Consider the following 20309-nt stretch of genomic DNA (forward strand, 5'->3'; position numbering starts at 1 on the left):
TAAGCAGCGCAATGCTTGACTCACAACGAAGAGCTACTGGCAAAACGCACAAAAGTGCTGTTTGAATGAATGCTTACAAGCCTGTGGCTGCCTACGACCGCTCATTCAGATACTTGTATGCTCAGTCAGATTATATGCAATGCAGGACACGCTAGATAAACTAGTAATATCAACAACCATGTGTAGTTAACTAGTGATTATGATTGACTTTTATAAGAAAAGTTTAATGCTAGCTAGCAACTTACCTTGGCTTACTGCATTCGCGTGACAGGCAGTCTCCTTGTGGAGTGCAACGAGAGGCAGGTGGTTATAGCGTTGGACTAGTTAACTGTAAGGTTGCAAGAACGGTTCCCCCTGAGCTGACAAGGTGAAAATCTGTCGTTCTGCCCCTGAACGAGGCAGTTAGCCCACCGTTCCGAGGCAGTCATTGAAAATAAGTATGTGTTCTTAACCGACTTGCCTAGTTAAATAAAGATTAAATAAGTGTAAAAACAGCAAATCGGCCAAATCGGTGTCCAAAAATACTGATTTCCGATTGTTATGAAAACTTAGGCCCTAATTAATAGGCCATTCCGATTAATCGGTCAACCTCTAATACAGAATGGTGTCGTCTGCGTAGAGGTGGATTAAGGAATCACCCGCAGCAAGAGCGACATCATTGATGTATACAGAGAAGAGTCGGCCTGAGAATTGAACCCTGTGGCACCCCCATAGAGACTGCCAGAGGTTCGGACAACAGGCCCACCGATTTGACACACTGAACTCTATTTGAGAAGTAGTTAGTGAACCAGACGAGGCAGTCATTAGAGAAACCACGGTTGAAGAGTCTGTCAATAAGAATACGGGGATTGGCCGAGTCAAAAGCCTTGGCCAGGTCGATGAAGACTGCTGCACAGTACTATCTTTCATCGATGGCAGTCATGATATCGGTTAGGACCTTGAGAGTGGCTGAGGTGCACCCTTGACCAGCTCGGAAACTGGATTTGCATAGCGGAGAAGGTACAGTGAGATTTGAAATGATTAGTGATCTGTTTGTTCCCTTGGCTTTCAAAGAATTTAGAAAAGGCAGGGCAGGATCGATATAAGTCTGTAACAGTTTGGGTCTAAAGTGTCTCCCCCTTTGAAGAGGGGGATGACTGCGGCCGCTTTCCAATCTTGAGGAATGTCAGACGATACGAAAGAAAGGATGAACAGACTAATAATAGGAGTTGCAACAATGGCAGCGGATAGTTTTAGGAAGAGAGGGTCCAGGTTGTCTGGCCCAGCTGATTTGTACGGGTCCAGGCTTTGCAGCTTTCTTAGAACATCAGCTGTCTGGATTTGGGTGAAGGAGAAGCAGGGGGGGCTTGGCCCAGTTTATGCAGGGGGTGGACTTTACAGTGTCCTAAAACTTCTTGTAATTAGTGCTACAGGATGCAAATTTCTGTTTGAAAAAGCTAGCCTTTGCTTTCCTAACTGACTGTGTATATTAGTTCCTGACTTCCCTGAAAAGTTGCATTGCTCAGGAACTATTTGATGCTAGTGCTCAGGAAGGAGGATAATGAGTTAATCTATTGCACTAAATAGCCAACTGCAAAGGGACACCCTATCTAGCCTAGTAATGCAACTTGTATCATAATTTAGAGGTGTATAGTAGCTAGATACCAAATACACTATGATATTCCTTTTTATTTACAGTTGCATACGATGAATTACCTATGGCCATCTAGTTATACAACAGAATATGCCTACAAAGTAGGAATGTGCTGTAATATCAAATGCAATGAGATATAACGTTAGCTAGCTAAATTAGTACCTATGACGCCTACGCCCCAAGCTTTTCTCAAAATGTGATACTGAAAGCAGCTGCAAGATTGCAAGAAGTTGCAGCTGAATACAACAAACATATCTAGCTAGGGAACGTTACATCATTCACCTGTAACGGGCCATGTAAAAATAAATCTGCAGTCAAAAGCAAGTAGCCAAGAATTCTCAACTACACTATCGAGGAGTTAAGTATTATTGGCAAAACGCTAGCTAGTTGCGTCGCCAGCAAGCAGACTACTGTAGCTAGCTAACGTTATCTGGAATGACCACTTACTGTCGTAAACAACTCAGGGGGAACAATGGGAAGGGCTCGGTTTGTTGTATCCGAGTATCTTACATTAGTTCATCTTGGCAAGCTGAAAACTATTTCAACAGATGCATGGTCATGAAAGTAGCTAACTAGCTATGACTCAAACCATTATTGTCATCGTCTACAGAAATAGAATTAACGTTAGCTGACAATAAATTTAAAAAAGTCATTATAAACAGCTACGGCGAAGGGAAACAAAACATGCATTTGACAGTCATGAAAGAACATCAGAAACACATAATACCCACGCCTTATATTAATGACATTTTAACATCTGAAATTCACCATTATATATTTAAGTACCTCAATACATGGACCTGTTTACCTGTCAGAGTCGCTGCACTCCACAGGGCGCCGCCATCTTGAACACCTCACAGCCCCTTCCTCTGCAAGCAGCCTCCGCTGACTCGCACGCAAAGTAATCCCTGAGTTATTCAGTCTCTGCAGTTGCACACTGCCTAGTCTATTTATCTAAATAACGCTACAGCTACGCTTATTCAAATTGTTCCATTCTGCTGTAATCATATTTTAGTGCACCAAACGACTAATTTCCTCACTCTACGAGAAATGAAGCATTGTTTCTCAGGTGGAGGGATGAGTTTATATATAATGCGTTTTCGCGTGACTCAGGTAGTGAGCGCATGCGCTCAACAGAATGGACACATTAGGCGTTATCTGTAGCACTATATTGAATAACTCCAATATCATATCCCATACTCACCTCACAAATTGAAATATGCAACACAGAAATATTTTCTAAATGTTAGCTGATGGTGTTATTAGCCTACATAGGCATATTTATACAGATCAAACATTACCTAACATAAACCAAGCATTCCACTCAAAGCAGTTTTAACTACTTTTTGGGGCCCATTATTAGGATTTTCTTTGACTACAGTTACTACAGATATGATTAAGAAAGACTTGTGAACATCAATCTAATTCAGGAGTTCCCAACCTATTTCACACAGGGTCCCCTATTTCACAACCCAAAAAATAGCTGGAAAGAGAGAAGACATGGTTTTATGTTTGACTAGGCAAGTCAGTTAAGAACAAATTCTTATTTACAATGACAGCCTACCAGGGAACAGTAGGTTAACTGCCTTGTTCAGGGGGAGAAGGGCAGATTTTTATCTTGTCAGCTCTGGGATTCAATCCAGGAACCTTTTGGTCACTGGCACAACGCTCTATAACCACTAGGCTACCTGCCGCCCGTAAACCATGCCTCCCCTCTTTCTATTAGCTTTTTATAGACACTTCATTTTATTAACTAAATTGTGTCCTGAAAAGTGCAAAGTAGGCAAGGGATAAAATACACAGTCCTGTTTACCTATTAGAGTTTCTGCAGTCCACGCGTGTTATGGAACGAACAATGGCAGTATGAGATGACAGGTAGCCTAGCAGTTAGAGCGTTGGGCCAGTGATCAAAAGGGCGCTAGTTTGCAATATCCTAGCCGACTTGGTGAAAACTCTTTTGAGCTGCTCTTGGCCCTTTGAGCAACGCACTTAATCCAAATTGCTTCAGGTAGACTCTGGCTTTGACCCCACTGGGATATGTATAATACATATATGTGTGATGTAGGAAAAACATAAGCAACCACAAACATTTTGGCTTGTAACCGTTGGGCAAGTAACCAAAAGGTTGCTGGTTCAAAACCTGGTGCTGACAAGATGAAAAAAAATATGTCACTGTGCCCTTGAGCAAGGCATTAAACCCCAATTGCTCCAGGGGTGGTGGACAATGGGGACCCTGGCTGTGACCCCACTCTCTTTTGGTATCTCTGGGGGAGTTGGGATATGCAAGAGAGACATTATCCACTACACAATTATGTGTAACAAGACAAGTGTAAGCACCCCCCAAATTATTATCATCATCTTAGGTACATTTCTATTGTGGGGCCGTAATTGGATGACTTTTATTTTGATGACTTTTATTTTGATAGCGGATGCTGTTGAACCGGGACTGACCACAGGCACAACAGTCTCTTGCACTGACTCCCTGCATTTTACACACATGCACTCCCTCACATAAGCACGAACACACACACACCACATGAATGCTGCAACTGGACACCTATTTATTCTACAACACTATGTCTATTTAATATTGCACAATCTATTACACGATTCCCTGGCACGTGTAAATATCTTACTTCAATTCGTTTGAGTGCCTTCTTGTATTATATTTGAGCTAATTTTAATCCTATTTCTATCCATTGAGCTTTCATTTTTTGTACTCTTTTATTCACTTAATTAGTCTACTATTCTACTGTTGTTGCATTGTCAAGAGGTAAAGATGCAAGTAAGCATTTCGTTGCACTGTGTATTCTACATACATAATATATGATTAATAATCAATCTTGAACTTGAACTGTTGCTTTGGCTATATATCGCAGGGGTTGCTGGGATAGCCCTTCAGTCTAGAGTTTGGTGCCAAAGCTCTGCTGATTTTATTTCTCCTTATATTTAATTTGTCCCCTGAAGTTGAGTGGTTGCTCTAATCAAACCATGATCTATATCGGAGTGCATGCATTCGGAGTGCATTTACCCTGCCTGGGCTTATATCGGGTGGCAGCTGGCTGTTCTTTCAAGAATGAAAGCTAACAAACTATCACCACTGGTGATCTAGACGCTAGACTAGAGTCTTGTGAAGGCCCTATAGAGTTAGATAGAGGACTTTAGATGAATAAAACCTATTCTGGCATGAACGGTCGCCATTGAGGGCTTCAAGAATTTTAAAGTAGTCAAGTGGGTGGGACTTCCTTTGGGTTAAGGCAGGATCACATGATTCCATCCGGGTCATTAGGAAGGATCAGCCAATTAATTATACTAGTCAGCAAACACTAGGCACTCTTTTAGTTTATTTGCCAAATCAGAAGTAGTAGAAAATGGACTAATTCGACATGAGATTCACTCAATGGCGCTCCCCGTACGCTCTCAGACGCCATAGTGGGACAAAAACAAACATGATATCTGTGTAATTCTCTGTGAGGCTCCTGCATGAGAAAAATGTATTGACCAGAAACTGCCACGTGATGTCGCAAGTGTGCCTCTGCACTTCATTGCGGTGTGAGTTCATGCACTTAAATACTCGTCTTGGCAAGATTCAGTATATTAGTTTCGTTTACAAAGATTTCATCCATTGTTTTACTGTTATTGTAACACAAAATAACTTCATTGTATCTGTGTTATTCAAAATAATATTTTCATTATTTTCAACGCACTGATCCATTAAGATACATATTTATGACAGTTTGGATAGAGTAGACCTACTGTCTGACAAAAGTTATGAGAAACAAATCTAAGCTATGTCAGTAACTGATGGACAGGTACACAAAATACAGTCCAGTGCAAACAATAATGTGTAAACATGAATAATCGGAGACTGGTTTGGTGTGTGTATCTATGGAGGAGCTGGTGTCTAGTTTTGCTTATTTAAATCTTAAATCACCCAAGACAATGTATTGGGTGATTTGTAAGTCGCTCTGGATAAGAGCGTCTGCTAAATGACTTAAATGTAAATGTAAATGTATTGGCAATTTTATTTACACAACACAGAGAATGTAACGACTACTGTAAATCTTGTAAATCCAATATTGCAAGTTGTAGGCTAATGTGTTGAACTTTTGGATTGGATTTATTTTTATTTCTCTAATCGATTTTAATTAGCTGTAAAGTATTCTGTAATTGGTGAAATTACCTTTGTTCCTTCCAATTTGAAAACCATTATATGCCAAACAAAATATAATAACGTGGGAGACATGATGTTCAATAATTATTTCAATGTATTTGTGAACTGTTTGAAACTTAAAATCGTTTGTAACAGTTTGAGGAGCTGTGTCTACGTTCATATATGTTTTTCTACGCAAATTTCCACCTGTGAGTTGGCGCTCTCATTGGTTGAAACCACAGTCAGATTCCACCACAACACTATCTGATTGAAAATCAGGGAGGGGAGCAAAAGAAAAGAGCAAAAAGTGCGATGTCTTACAGTGGTTTGGATTCTGAGTTTTGCGTTAGGATTTTAGGAAATATTTACAGTATATATACAGTAATACGACCACTATCCTACCTAGCCTACTTGTTATGAACTAACGGTAAGTGCAGCAAGTGCATATTATTATAACGATTTTTTTCCTGTCGCATAATTTATGTAAATTTGTATTGATAATTCGAAAAAAATAAAATTACGATAGATTAATTTAGGTTATAAATAAATTAATGCATTTTACAATTAGCCTATCCAAGTCAGTAATGTATTATTATTATTTTAAACATCACAAGCCTATCTATCATATGCTTTTATTTCAGTCTTTTACAGCGTTATTTCATGATAAGCATACATACTTAAATAGGTAACTCAAATACTGATTGATCATTCTGTGGTATTGGACTTGACAGCATATTTATTTGTGGCATATTCTGGGAATTAGTTGGTATGGCTTGGTTATTTTAAATGTACAATTCATGTAGGACTACAGTTTATTTAGCCTACATTTAAAACATTCGTGTCAGCATAAAGTCAAACAACCTACCTAAACATATAATAATTTATTTAGCCCATTGTTTCCCTCGCTCCTTCAAAATGTTTACGTCAGCCCACCTATAAATGTTGAAAGTTCAGACTCGTAAACTGCATTATAACATGTTAGGCCTAGGCCTTCATAATACCTCAAATATTTGGAGTTGCCTATAAGCATTTGCCATAATTATTTTTTCCAACAGCGTTGTCATGCCACGATCCTTTTTGGTGAAAAACAAGAGGTGCACATCTTACAATGTGCACCAATCTCACGAAGATGAAGCCGAACCGAGGGACCCGGCCTTTACAGGTTAGTTAGAATGCCAAGATTATCATGGAGACACATCAATACCTTTACACGTGTATTATGAGAAGTGTATAATGATTTGCTAGTTATTTCATGCATTGCCACAGTTTATAATTCATCAATTGACAATGACAAGTTTACGTTTCCTTTACTCACATGTGCATCACAGACGTCAGTATTTTTTTTAAGTATCTGCACCACTATAGGCTATTGCAAACAAATTAAAAACAAATTACATTTATTTGACTTGAGGAAAGTGAATCCATAATTATGAGTTGCAACATGCAGTGGGACTTAGAAAATAGAAAATACATAGAAAATACATACAATTGAGGACAGAGGCAACACCTGTTGAACTATTAGACAAATTATCGTCCAAAGCAAGGGAAATATGCTCCGACTTTTATTGATGGTCGGATTTGTCAATGCGTTCACAATTCGCTGAATTCTTTGCATTCATTGGAATTCGCCTATTGAAACTGAGCGGTTAGGGCTGGTTTCACGGATATGCAAAATATACATTTTTCTGAAGAATAGCCGTCAGAGTTTGCACTGTACATGTAACTGCCAAAATAAAGGAAACACAACATAAAGCGTTTTAATAGTGCGTTGGGCCACCACGAACCGCCAGAACAGCTTCAATGCGCTTTGGCATAGATTGTACACGTGTCTGGATCTCTATTGGAGGGATGCGACACCATTTTTTTCACGAGAAATACCAGCATTTTGTGTTTTGTTTGTTGGTCTGTCTTAGGCTCCACTTCAGAATCTCCCATAGTGTTCCATTAGCTTGAGATCTGGCAACACACACACACTTTAAACCGATGTCCTGGCTAGCTGTCTAAATCGCCGTGACCCCCAAACCAACCACTCCACTCACTGGAGTCTTTTGATCACTTGACTAAGGATGCCTCTCCTTAATGTCAATATGTCTTGTCCATTGCTGTTCTGGTTAGTGTTTATTGGCTTATTTCACTGTAGAGTCTCTAGTCCTGCTCACTATACCTTATCCAATTTATTAGTTCCACCACCCACACATGCAATGACATCTCCTGGTTTCAATGATGTTTCTAGAGACAATATCTCTCTCTTCATCACTCAATACCTAGGTTTACCTCCACTGTATTCACATCCTACCATACCTTTGTCTGTACATTATACCTTGATGCTATTTTATCGCCCCCAGAAACCTCCTTTTACTCTCTGTTCCAGACGTTCTAGACGACCAATTCTTATTGCTTTTAGCCGTACCCTTATTCTTCTCCTCCTATGTTCCTCTGGCGATGTAGAGGTGAATCCAGGCCCTGCAGTGCCTAGCTCCACTCCTATTCCCCAGGCGCTCCCTTTTGATGACTTCTGTAACCGTAATAGCCTTGGTTCCATGCATGTTAACATTAGAAACCTCCTCCCTAAGTTTGTTCTATTCACTGCTTTAGCACACTCTGCCAACCCGGATGTTCTAGCTGTGTCTGAATCCTGGTTTAGGAAGACCACCAAAAATTCAGAAATTCTAATTCCAAATTACAACATTTTCAGACAAGATAGAACTGCCAAAGGGGGCGGTGTTGCAATCTACTGCAAAGATAGCCTGCAGAGTTCTGTCCTACTATCCAGGTCTGTACCCAAACAATTTGAACTTCTACTTTTAAAAATCCACCTCTCTAAAAACAAGTCTCTCACCGTTGCCGCCTGCTATAGACCACCCTCTGCCCCCAGCTGTGCTCTGGACACCATATGTGAACTGATTGCCCCCATCTATCTTCAGAGCTCGTGCTGCTAGGCGACCTAAACTGGAACATGCTTAACACCCCAGCCATCCTACAATCTAAACTTGATGCCCTCAATCTCACTCAAATTATCAATGAACCTACCAGGTACCCCCCCAAAGCCTTAAACACGGGCACCCTCATAGATATCATCCTAACCAACTTCCCCTCTAAATACACCTCTGCTGTCTTCAACCAAGATCTCAGCGATCACTGCCTCATTGCCTGCATCCGTAATGGGTCAGCGGTCAAACGACCTCCACTCATCACTGTAAAACGCTCCCTGGTATCCTGGAAGGATATTGATCTCATCCCGTCAGTAGAGGATGCCTGGATATTTTTAAAAAATGCCTTCCTAACCATCTTAAATAAAAATGCCCCATTCAAGAAATTTAGAACCAGGAACAGATATAGCCCTTGGTTCTCCCCAGACCTGACTGCCCTTAACCAACACAAAAACATCCTATGGCGTTCTGCATTAGCATCGAACAGCCCCCGTGATATGCAGCTGTTCAGGGAAGCTAGAAACCGTTATACACAGGCAGTTAGAAAAGCCAAGGCTAGCTTTTCAAGCAGAAATGTGCTTCCTGCAACACTAACTCAAAAAAGTTCTGGGACACTGTAAAGTCCATGGAGAATAAGAACACCTCCCAGCTGCCCACTGCACTGAAGATAGGAAACACTGTCACCACTGATAAATCCACTATAATTGAGAATTTCAATAAGCATTTTCTACGGCTGGCCATGCTTTCCACCTGGCTACTCCTACCCCGGTCAACAGCACTGCACCCCCAACAGCAACTCGCCCAAGCCTTCCACATTTCTCCTTCTCCCAAATCCATTCAGCTGATGTTCTGAAAGAGCTGAAAAATCTGGACCCCTACAGATCAGCCGGGCTAGACAATCTGGACCCTTTCTTTCTAAAATTATCTGCCGGAATTGTTGCCACCCCTATTACTAGCCTGTTCAACCTCTCTTTCGTGTCGTCTGAGATTCCCAAAGATTGGAAAGCAGCTGCGGTCATCCCCCTCTTCAAAGGGGGGGGACACTCTTGACCCAAACTGCTACAGACCTATATCTATCCTACCATGCCTTTCTAAGGTCTTCGAAAGCCAAGTCAACAAACAAATTACCGACCATTTCGAATCTCACCATACCTTCTCTGCTATGCAATCTGGTTTCAGAGCTGGTCATGGGTGCACCTCAGCCACGCTCAAGGTCCTAAACGATATCTTAACCGCCATCGATAAGAGACATTACTGTGCAGCCGTATTCATTGATCTGGCCAAGGCTTTCGACTCTGTCAACCACCACATCCTCATCGGCAGACTCGACAGCCTTGGTTTCTCAAATGATTGCCTCGCCTGGTTCACCAACTACTTCTCTGATAGAGTTCAGTGTGTCAAATCGGAGGGTCTGCTGTCCGGACCTCTGGCAGTCTCTATGGGGGTGCCACAGGGTTCAATTCTTGGACCGACTCTCTTCTCTGTATACATCAATGAGGTCGCTCTTGCTGCTGGTGAGTCCCTGATCCACCTCTACGCAGACGACACCATTCGGTATACTTCCGGCCCTTCTTTGGACACTGTGTTAACAACCCTCCAGGCAAGCTTCAATGCCATACAACTCTCCTTCCGTGGCCTCCAATTGCTCTTAAATACAAGTAAAACTAAATGCATGCTCTTCAACCGATCGTTACCTGCACCTACCCGCCTGTCCAACATCACTACTCTGGACGGCTCTGACTTAGAATACGTGGACAACTACAAATACTTAGGTGTCTGGTTAGACTGTAAACTCTCCTTCCAGACCCATATCAAACATCTCCAATCCAAAGTTAAATCTAGAATTGGCTTCCTATTTCGCAACAAAGCATCCTTCACTCATGCTGCCAAACATACCCTTGTAAAACTGACCATCCTACCAATCCTCGACTTTGGAGATGTCATTTACAAAATAGCCTCCAATACCCTACTCAACAAATTGGATGCAGTCTATCACAGTGCAATCCGTTTTGTCACCAAAGCCCCATATACTACCCACCATTGCGACCTGTACGCTCTCGTTGGCTGGCCCTCGCTTCATACTTGTTGCCAAACCCACTGGCTCCATGTCATCTACAAGACCCTGCTAGGTAAAGTCCCCCTTATCTCAGCTCGCTGGTCACCATAGCATCTCCCACGTGTAGCACACGCTCCAGCAGGTATATCTCTCTAGTCACCCCCAAAACCAATTATTTCTTTGGCCGCCTCTCCTTCCAGTTCTCTGCTGCCAATGACTGGAACGAACTACAAAAATCTTTGAAACTGGAAACACTTATCTCCCTCACTAGGTTTAAGCACCAACTGTCAGAGCATCTTACAGATTACTGCACCTGTACATAGCCCACCTATAATGTAGCCCAAACAACTACCTCTTTCCCAACTGTATTTAATTTATTTATTTATTTTGCTCCTTTGCACCCCATTATTTTTATTTCTACTTTGCACATTCCATTGCAAAACTACCATTCCAGTGTTTTACTTGCTATATTGTATTTACTTTGCCACCATGGCCTTTTTTGCCTTTACCTCCCTTCTCACCTAATTTGCTCACATTGTATATAGACTTGTTTATACTGTATTATTGACTGTATGTTTGTTTTACTCCATGTGTAACTCTGTGTAGTTGTATCTGTCGAACTGCTTTGCTTTATCTTGGCCAGGTCGCAATTGTAAATGAGAACTTGTTCTCAACTTGCCTACCTGGTTAAATAAAGGTGAAATAAAATAAATAAATAAAAAAAAACTTTGAGACCCTGTTTCAAAGTCACTTGCCGTGTCCGAATACCCATGCTAGTGTACTATACTGAAGAAAAATAGAAACGCAACATTTTCAAATGTTTTACTGAGTTACAGTTCATATATGGAAATCAGTTCATTGAAATACATTTATTAGGCCCTAGTCTATGGATTTCACATGACTGGGCAAGGGTGTGGGCCTGGGAGGGCATAGGCCCATCCACTTGACAGCCGGGCCCACCCACTGGGGAGCCAGGCCCCACCAATCAGAATGGGACCAACACTTTACATGCTGCATTTAAATTTTAGTTCAGTGTACATACTTAAACTGCATACTCATTTCGGAGTTTGATCTAATTTAATTCACTTGTCTTTTCCAACTCAACAGTTTCGCAACAGCTGATAATCAGATCAATTGATGCACTGTACCAAAATGAACGAATGGCGGGAGTCAACGCAATCGTGCATTAGATGATGCATTGGGAATACTATTTTCTAAATTTCACACACTATAAAATTATTTTATTTTGCATACTATTTAGTATGCTAGTATGGTTATTAGGACATGGCCACTGAGATGTCTTCTTCTAGCCATGATTGCCAACATAATGGGAAACTGTGTATTTGTATACATGAACCTAAGCATAATGGGAAACTGTGTATTTGTATACATGAACCTAAGCATAATGGGAAACTGTGTATTTGTATACATGAACCTAAGCATAATGGGAAACTGTGTATTTGTATACATGAACCTAAGCATAATGGGAAACTGTGTATTTGTATACATGAACCTAAGCATAATGGGATGTTTTAATTGCTCAATTAACTCCGGAACCACATCTGTGTGGAAGAACCTGCTTTTAATATACCTTACATTTACATTTACATTTAAGTCATTTAGCAGACGCTCTTCTATCCATCATTTACTCAAGTGTTTCCTTTATTTTCGCAGTTACCTGTACATTTATGTACATTTTCATAGATAAATGTTTTTCATATAAAACATTTTATTTTATTACTTTTTAACTCTCCATTGTTGGAAAAGTGCTCCATACCTGTTGTATTCGGTCCATGTGACAAAAAAAAAAATCTATTTGATTTGATCTTGTCAGAACCAAAGAGTCCAGAGTCTCCAGTCAGGCCTCAGTCACTGGGTCAGCCCACTCATCGCGACCCCTATTCTTACATGAAAAATGAACAGGAACCTGATCGGCCAGTCCCCTTTCACCCTGACCCAACAGGACAACCTGTTACCCGTGCTCCTCCACCATACTACTTATCAGGTGAGAGACCCTCCAACTGGGCTGGGATGTTGTGAAGAGACAAAAATCGTTGGGAATATAATATAATAGAACCTTATTGGTCCTAAATGGGACAAGATATGATTCAGAATGTTTTTCAGAGGAAGTGTTCATTGAGTCAATTTTCTTATTACTTCTACCCTCAGAGGCTCACATGGCAGAGCTCCCTGCATACTACAAGCCCTCCTACACCTGGGACTCTGTACCTGCGCCCTATAACCTTTGTCCGATGGGCTTCCCCCACTCCCTCCTACAGCACTCCAGCAGCCTGTTTGGGGTTAAAGTCAGCCAAAGCCCTGAACCCCAGCAACCTCTGGACTGCAGCACACACTACTACCCCACCTCGGGAACTTATCACTGCATCACCTGTGACAAGGTACATATGCAGGAGTGGTGTTATAGCTTTCTCTTTACACTGTGTAACTGATAATAACTAATGGGCCTATACAGAATTAGACTGCCAGAACACTTGTTTAAAAGACTACACATTGACATTGTGACTTCATGGTAAGCTCCTCCTAGCCCTGTCCTCCTCTGCCATGGCAGGTGTTCTCAACTCCTCATGGTTTGGAGGTGCATGTCAGACGCTCCCACAGCGGGACCAGACCATTCGGCTGCAGCATCTGCAGGAAAACCTTTGGTCATGCTGTCAGTCTGGAGCAACACATGAACGTTCACTCACAGGTACCCACAATGCACAGTGTCCTGTTGGAGATGGTTAAAGGAGACAAGACAGACAAACAGAGATGTGTACTCTGGCACATTGTCCAAATTGCCCTAAGTTATGTGTATACTTCCATAGAAAAGTACTTTCATGACAATGATATTTGAGATGAGATGATAAATTAAGTACATGTTTCCTTAAACAAAGGAAAGACATTTTGAATGCAAGATGTGTGGAAAGACATTCAAGCGCTCCTCCACCCTCTCCACCCATCTACTCATCCACTCCGACACCAGGCCCTACCCCTGTCAATACTGTGGAAAGAGGTTCCACCAGAAGTCGGACATGAAGAAACACACCTACATCCACACAGGTGAGGAGAGAAGAGCATCCACAGAGCATCAAAGTTAGGGATCCAACCACTGATGTTAGTGATTGCCTCACACTGTATTTCTCTGCTTTCTAGGTGCTGTTATAACATGAATGGTTTCCTAGAGTAATATAACTGCCGACGAATCAGACTAATAAACTTAAACAAATGTCCATCTGATTTGCATATCTGGTTTTCCTACTTTGCCAAGGCCTCTGTGAAAGGAGCTCTGTGCAGGTGGAATATGTCTCTAATGAATGTTTGACAAATCTTAACAATGGCACGATTCTTTCCTCCCAGTCACTGATACTGACTTTACAGCACAGATATATGCATAACACATTATCGGTTTTCATAGTTTTTAAACTACATGTACAGCAAGAGCATCAATACAAAATTCATCTGTGATATTTGATTCTGATAGATTTGATAATGCCACTGTTTAAACATGTCTTTGTATGTGTCTATTTAGGTGAGAAGCCCCACAAATGCCAGGTGTGTGGCAAGGCATTTAGCCAGAGCTCCAACCTCATCACACACAGTCGTAAACACACAGGCTTTAAGTCCTTTGGCTGTGAGGTCTGTGCCAAGGGCTTCCAACGCAAGGTGGACCTCCGCAGACACCATGAGAGCCAGCATGGATTGAAGTGACGAGGTTGAGAACAATGGATAGACAAGAAGAGGAAAGAGTGCCTTAGCAAAACAACATAGCAAAGAAAGGGAAAGAAAGACCAAACATGTGCCTTAGTGGTGCATCATGACACAAAATGGCCACTACGGACACACTCATTTTGTTTTACACATATCATATTGAATCTTATCCTTCGTGTGAAAAGGCATTTTTAAGTCAATCAGAGCCAGCAGCTAACCAGCATAAATTAGACAAGGCAAATTATGAAGATATTTTTTTCATAAAGTATTTGCTATCACTTAAAGAGGAACAGCCCTTTGGAATAAAATATAATTCAACTGATATCCTTTGGGTGCATTATGATGTTGTACACTTATGACAGAGGCCTTTAAAAGTCAAATGTGAAGAGAAATAGGTCTCATGATTTTGTTGCATAATGTATTTAAGAAAAAGCTTTATATGTTCACAAAGAGTGAGTTTGCCATTCATACTATAGTTATAAATGAATCTTGTGTCAAATAAAAAGGAAGCAATGGTATGAATGAACAAATGCTCTCCAAATAACGTTGAGATTTTATTATAATCCTCGTAATCACTGTGGTTTGCGGAGAAAAGACAACTCGCACTCCGCCCATATTTAACACAATCATGCATTCACTGTCGTGTGACAAGTTGACGAACATTGTGAAGGAAAGGGAAAAAACAGTCAAAAGGTCAAATGCAAGCAGCATGTTAGCTTAGTAAGATGAGATGGCTCACGGTAAAAGCCTTTATGTGTGACCGTTTACTCATGGCGCAGATTGCATGCAGACTGTCTTCCAACTGGCTCTGTAGCAGTCCTCCGCAAGGCCGAGCTCATGTTGTCTGGGGCTGAAATCTCTAGCATGACCAGTCAGAGATCATTCCAATCTATACCTGGAAAACCATGCAAATCTCAAGTCCACCGAGTTTTCAAATGTCACACAGAGGAATGGACTGTCCATGCATGCCCACATGCTCACCAAAGAGCAGGGAGGGAGGATCAATCCCCCTAATCCTTCCAAAATCTCAATCACTAATATACAAACTGCTTAGGCCTTCCCCATGTATGATGCAGTTCTTCACACCCGTAAGCAAAGGTCTGCACATTCAACTTCATCTCTAGTTAGTCACACTGTTGGTCTTCAAGTGGGAAGAAGTGTATTCCCTCTGTGTTATGGTATTGGATATACTGTATGACAACAGACAGACAGAGGATGGAGTACTCAAACAGCCTGTCTCCATACTGTACCACACCCATCCATTCTGACAGGTTTGCTTTGACATACACATTGCACTTCTCATGAAGACACAACACCTTCCTCAAACACCAAATCCAGTTAGGCCATTTAAGCTGTTACAGTCTAATCAGACCATTTCTCAGTAAAAATCTGTCATCAAATACTGTATACGTAGCTGGCCAAGTACAACTGTGGGTTAAATCAGGTTTTGAGGTTTTAGACCTACCACTGTCCACAACTTTGCTAATTTCTAACAAAAATATATTCAATTCCCACTTTATGCTGCAGGGTAGTAGAATTCCATGAACTTTCAATAAATTCCCTGGTGTTCCGGGAAATCCTGTTTGGAGGGTTCCAGATTTGCCTAAAAAACTGATTTCAACCACCAAATTAACACTCACAGAGAAATTGTCAGGAAAGTAATTTCAGTGGGTGAAAAATACAACACCCATACCTGGTCACAGCAGCAGTATGAGTCTGTTACAGAAATCAGTGTCTAGGTGCGGAATGAAACATACAGCCTGTCCACTGTCTAGTACAGTTGGTAAACAAATCTGTGGTGCCATGCAAATAAGTGTTTATATAAACCAGGCAACAGGGTCCGTTGTGCTCAGGAGAAACAGTTATAGTTGCATCCTGGTGTGAGGGTACAGAGCAAATCAAAATACTGTACAGGCAGCCAATGGCAGAGAGAGGAGCAGGACGAGCGGGCCTAAACAAACAGGACATGGGTCCTGCATTGGAGGGGTGGAGCCCAGACTGTAGCCTGGGGGGAAACTGGGAAAATTAGGGGACCAGGTCCACCCACACACACCTGAGCTGAACTTCCCTTTTCAACATTCGCATACAGGTGTGTGTGAGTGCTTTTTATCATTTAGTACAACACAACGCAGGGTTTTAATTAAAACAACACAATAGAGTAACGTCTCAATAGCATATATTAATTATTGGATGCTTTTATGCTCTCTCTCTGTCTCTCTCCTCCCCCTCTTCATTTGCATCTCCTGTGCCGGCCTGGGGCACAGTGGCATCCTAATCCTTCAAATCACTAAACTGTACGTTTCTCTGGAACTGCAATGTAAAACTGCCCACTCTAAGTAAAGCTAAAATTAACATCTTTAAAACACTTCCAGCTCAACAACGAACTTAAGCTAAATCAAGACAAATTATTTTCCCCTCGTTTGATTTTTTTTTTTTTTTTTAACGAAAAGATAATGAAACAAAAGGTGAAATCAACAAAGCAAACTGCTTTCTTTTCAATTGTGCAGCACTAATTTGTCTAACGGCCCATGCCTACTGCCTTGCCAGCAAGCTTATGGAGGAATCAGATACCAGAAACCGACTTAACACTGACAAACACATTCACAGAAAACAAGAAAAAAACTCCAAATCTGTTCCACCCAGCCAAGACCCTGTAAAACACAAGAAAATCATGGCACACATCTGCACACACTCTTAACCTAACCACACACACACACACACACACACACACACACACACACAAATTAAATTTGTCTTGCAAATGAGTATGCAAAATATCCCTGGTCTGTGCCCTGGTAAAGGGTTGGAAGGTGGAAAGGTGTGCCAGCCCGAGGCTAAAAGCTAGGGCAGACATGTTGAAGAACGGATATCTCCCATGGGCTGCTCTATCTTAAAAAAATATGTACTATTTTATGTACTACTTTAATTGGCATACACTGAGTATTTACTCTGTTTCAAGCAATGGAAGCCATAACATCGTTGTACAGTCATATAGTATTATATTTACAGTTAGCAATGCTTGACATAGAAAGTCCATGGAAAGTATGAATTGACAATATATATATTTTTTAAAAGTTACACATCCCTAGCTACATGAACTGCCCCACTCCAAATCAACTGAAGGACAAAGAACCCTATCATCCATGTTTATGACCTCAGAGCCAGGTACTGGATGATATGAGATAGAGAAGAGACAGAGAAGGAGAGGAGTGACCAGGCCAAGTCTAACACACGCAGATTACCAAAGAAGAGAAGATAAAAGGCAATCATTATTTAAATCCAGGGAGTGGATTATTTGTTTGTGTAAAGCATCAAATTAAGGTCAAGTCATGCTCTTCTCCAGAACCCAGCTGGGAAAGCTGAAGAGGTAAAACATTGAAGACGCATGAAGCTTGATTTGATCTACTTTTGCTAATACAACATTCATATCATCCTTTTGCTAAATTTATTTGACTTTTATGTTTATGTTTAGCCTTGACTCTCAATGCTATTGTGCTAGTGAACTAAAGAAGAAGCCAAACTGAGGCAGCTTTCTTCAATTTGCCTAGACACAGAAAGTAGGTCTCTGATCACATGAGAGTGGCAGCCTGGTGATATCATTTGAATGACAGTTATCAGGGGGAAGAGTGCAGTGGATCAGAATGACAATAATGGCAGCAGCCATCTTCGCTGCAGCTCTGAGGCAGTTCATCATCCAAAAATGGCTTTAACCTTTCCAACCACCACACAATCAGCTGCAAGGCATGGGCTTCTGACTGCACATGATGCATTGAGAGAGAGAAGATGAAAAAGGAGTGAGGACTGAGCAGGGTCAACAAGGAAAGAGTGAAAATTTAAAAGAGATAGAGAAAGAGGTGGAAAGAGAGAGGGTGAAATCTGGGGCTATGCAGCAGGCCTTGCTGGGCAATGGTGGGTGTGTGATAGTCTTATCATGGCTGCCCCACACTGTAACGGTCGGAAACATGCCAGCGGCTCGACAGGGAGGAGTGCAGTCCCTCCACAGAGATAGCACCCAACACAGCCGTAATCTGGGAGACACAGGAGCACGGACCAATAAGACAACAGAGGTGCTAGATCCCACTCCGTGTGCCACCCCGGCTCCACCACACCACATGACAAATTGTTTCTCCCAGCATGACCTCTTCTACCATCTCATCTCCCGCAAAGCACAGAACTTCATAAAACGTCCTGACGCAGGAAGCACAAATGCCTTATCTGGCTTTACTCTAGAAAAGCATGGCACTAGGGTTCTTATTCAAACAGCTGTTACACACCAAAATCTCAATTTCAGGGGATGGAGTGAAATATAGTTATTTGTAATATACACTGTGACTGTGTTGGAATGAATCTGAAGTGGTAAAACCGAAACAGGATGTCAAAACAAAAATTTCACGACTTGACTATCTATCAGAAGGACACCAGCCATCATCAAGCCTACAAAAAAAACAAGAAGCCAATGGAAAACATATACTGTTTATCTTGAGTCACATCATATTAGATTATATTGCCCTTAAGGCACAGAAGTCGGATTTTAAAAAAGTAAACAGAAATGTCTATCACTTTCCAACATATTTTAACACAACTTGCTTTGCTGATCTAATATTACTTCTCCTCCGTAGAATCAGATTCTCGCTTTCTGATGGAGGATGTTATGAGATTATACAGATTACACCACACTTGAGGGAGGAGGACATGAAACAAATGCACAAACCACTGTTTCAAAGTTTCTAACAGCAAGACCAGATCACTCCTTTTCTAAATAACAAGGAAACTCTGGGGGCAGGATCCCAAATTGGAGTTTAGCGTAAAGTAAACTTTTAAAATTGTGATACAACTGATATAGCATTTCAAGTTGGCAAGAGAAAATGTATCAATGGGGTGAGGAAAATTACAAGTCGCTTTATCAATCGGAGACAATATCCAAACATTTCCATTTTATGTGTAAGACCGAAGTATACATTAAAGGGACATTTCAGGATTTTGACAGTGAGGCCCTTTATCTACTTCCTCAGAGACAAATTAACTTGTGGGTACCATTTTTACATCAGTGTTGCAAACGGAACCTTATTTGTCTTCTTACCAAAGTACAGCACTCGACTTGCGTGGGAGCACACCGGAAGTGAGTACCAGATGGCCCACCTAAACACGAAAAAAAGTCACTTAATGGCACAGTTGGGTTGGAGCTCGTAAGATATCGCCATCTTGTGTCCGAGGAATCGTGCAGTATGACTAACAAAAGCGATAAAACATCAAAATGTCTATGAAGTCTTTAGCGCATATATATTAAAAGCATAATAACTGTTTATAAAGTGGTGGAAATGTCCGTTCGACTTGTAGCTAATGTAACACAATTAAGAACGTGCCATAAACTCACTCCACAGCTAACGTTAGCTTGAAATGTCCTGGATGGAGCCATCCAGTTGATAGCTTTCAGGTGGTTCAACCTGTTGGAATGTCAAGTAGAGGATCACTGGTTTAAGCCCAGTATGGGGAAGTTGGTAGGTGAAGGAAAGTTAGCAGCACGAGAGAGACCACAAGGACACACCTGATGCTTAAACCAAAACCTGACCTTAACCTTTTTTTCTTGCAGTACAGACTGACAATCGTTACACTAGTCTGTCTCTCTCCTGCCCCCTCCTGGCTTGAAATTGCTTAGACTTCAGATCTAGTTTGAGGGTCTGTGCTAATCAGGGTACTTGGGCTGTTCCAAGGATCACGCATAATACTGACCATAGTGAGAATTATTAGACCTGGCTGAATATAGCCTAAGAGGTTTATAGGGATAAACTAAATATTGGAACTGACATCAAACATGCTTCTTCCATAGCC

At 41.4% G+C, this 20309-nt stretch overlaps 2 protein-coding genes across 5 annotated transcripts in view; one reads left to right on the top strand and one right to left on the bottom strand.

Moving 5' to 3' along the window:
* LOC118385245 (hamartin-like) overlaps window positions 1–19993 on the bottom strand; it is a 39384-nt gene extending 19391 nt beyond the window's left edge. Inside the window, exons 1-2 of one of the 3 annotated variants that reach the window (XM_035772224.2) lie at window positions 19855–19993; window positions 19561–19619 (exon numbers count right to left, since the gene is read on the bottom strand). The gene's annotated coding sequence lies outside the window, so the exon portion shown is untranslated. Of the gene's footprint in view, window positions 1–2419; window positions 2734–19560; window positions 19620–19854 lie in introns of those variants that run through there. The other 2 variants (XM_035772222.2, XM_035772223.2) reach the window with 2 other exon arrangements.
* LOC118385249 (zinc finger protein Gfi-1b-like) lies at window positions 4995–15005 on the top strand. Of its 2 annotated transcripts, none has more exons than XM_035772234.2 (7): window positions 4995–5185; window positions 6842–6948; window positions 12607–12777; window positions 12942–13171; window positions 13342–13479; window positions 13667–13832; window positions 14302–15005. In XM_035772234.2, exons 2-7 carry the CDS (start codon window positions 6849–6851, stop codon window positions 14478–14480), a joined length of 984 nt encoding a protein of 327 aa, XP_035628127.1. In that variant the 5' UTR covers window positions 4995–5185; window positions 6842–6848; the 3' UTR covers window positions 14481–15005. The 2 variants fall into 2 exon arrangements, with proteins under 2 accessions (XP_035628127.1, XP_035628126.1); XM_035772233.1 differs by lacking the exon at window positions 4995–5185 and adding an exon at window positions 6055–6213.
* Window positions 19994–20309: the final 316 nt, after the last annotated feature.

The sequence above is a fragment of the Oncorhynchus keta genome, chromosome 6, assembly GCF_023373465.1.
Source record: "Oncorhynchus keta strain PuntledgeMale-10-30-2019 chromosome 6, Oket_V2, whole genome shotgun sequence".
Taxonomy (NCBI): domain Eukaryota; kingdom Metazoa; phylum Chordata; class Actinopteri; order Salmoniformes; family Salmonidae; genus Oncorhynchus; species Oncorhynchus keta.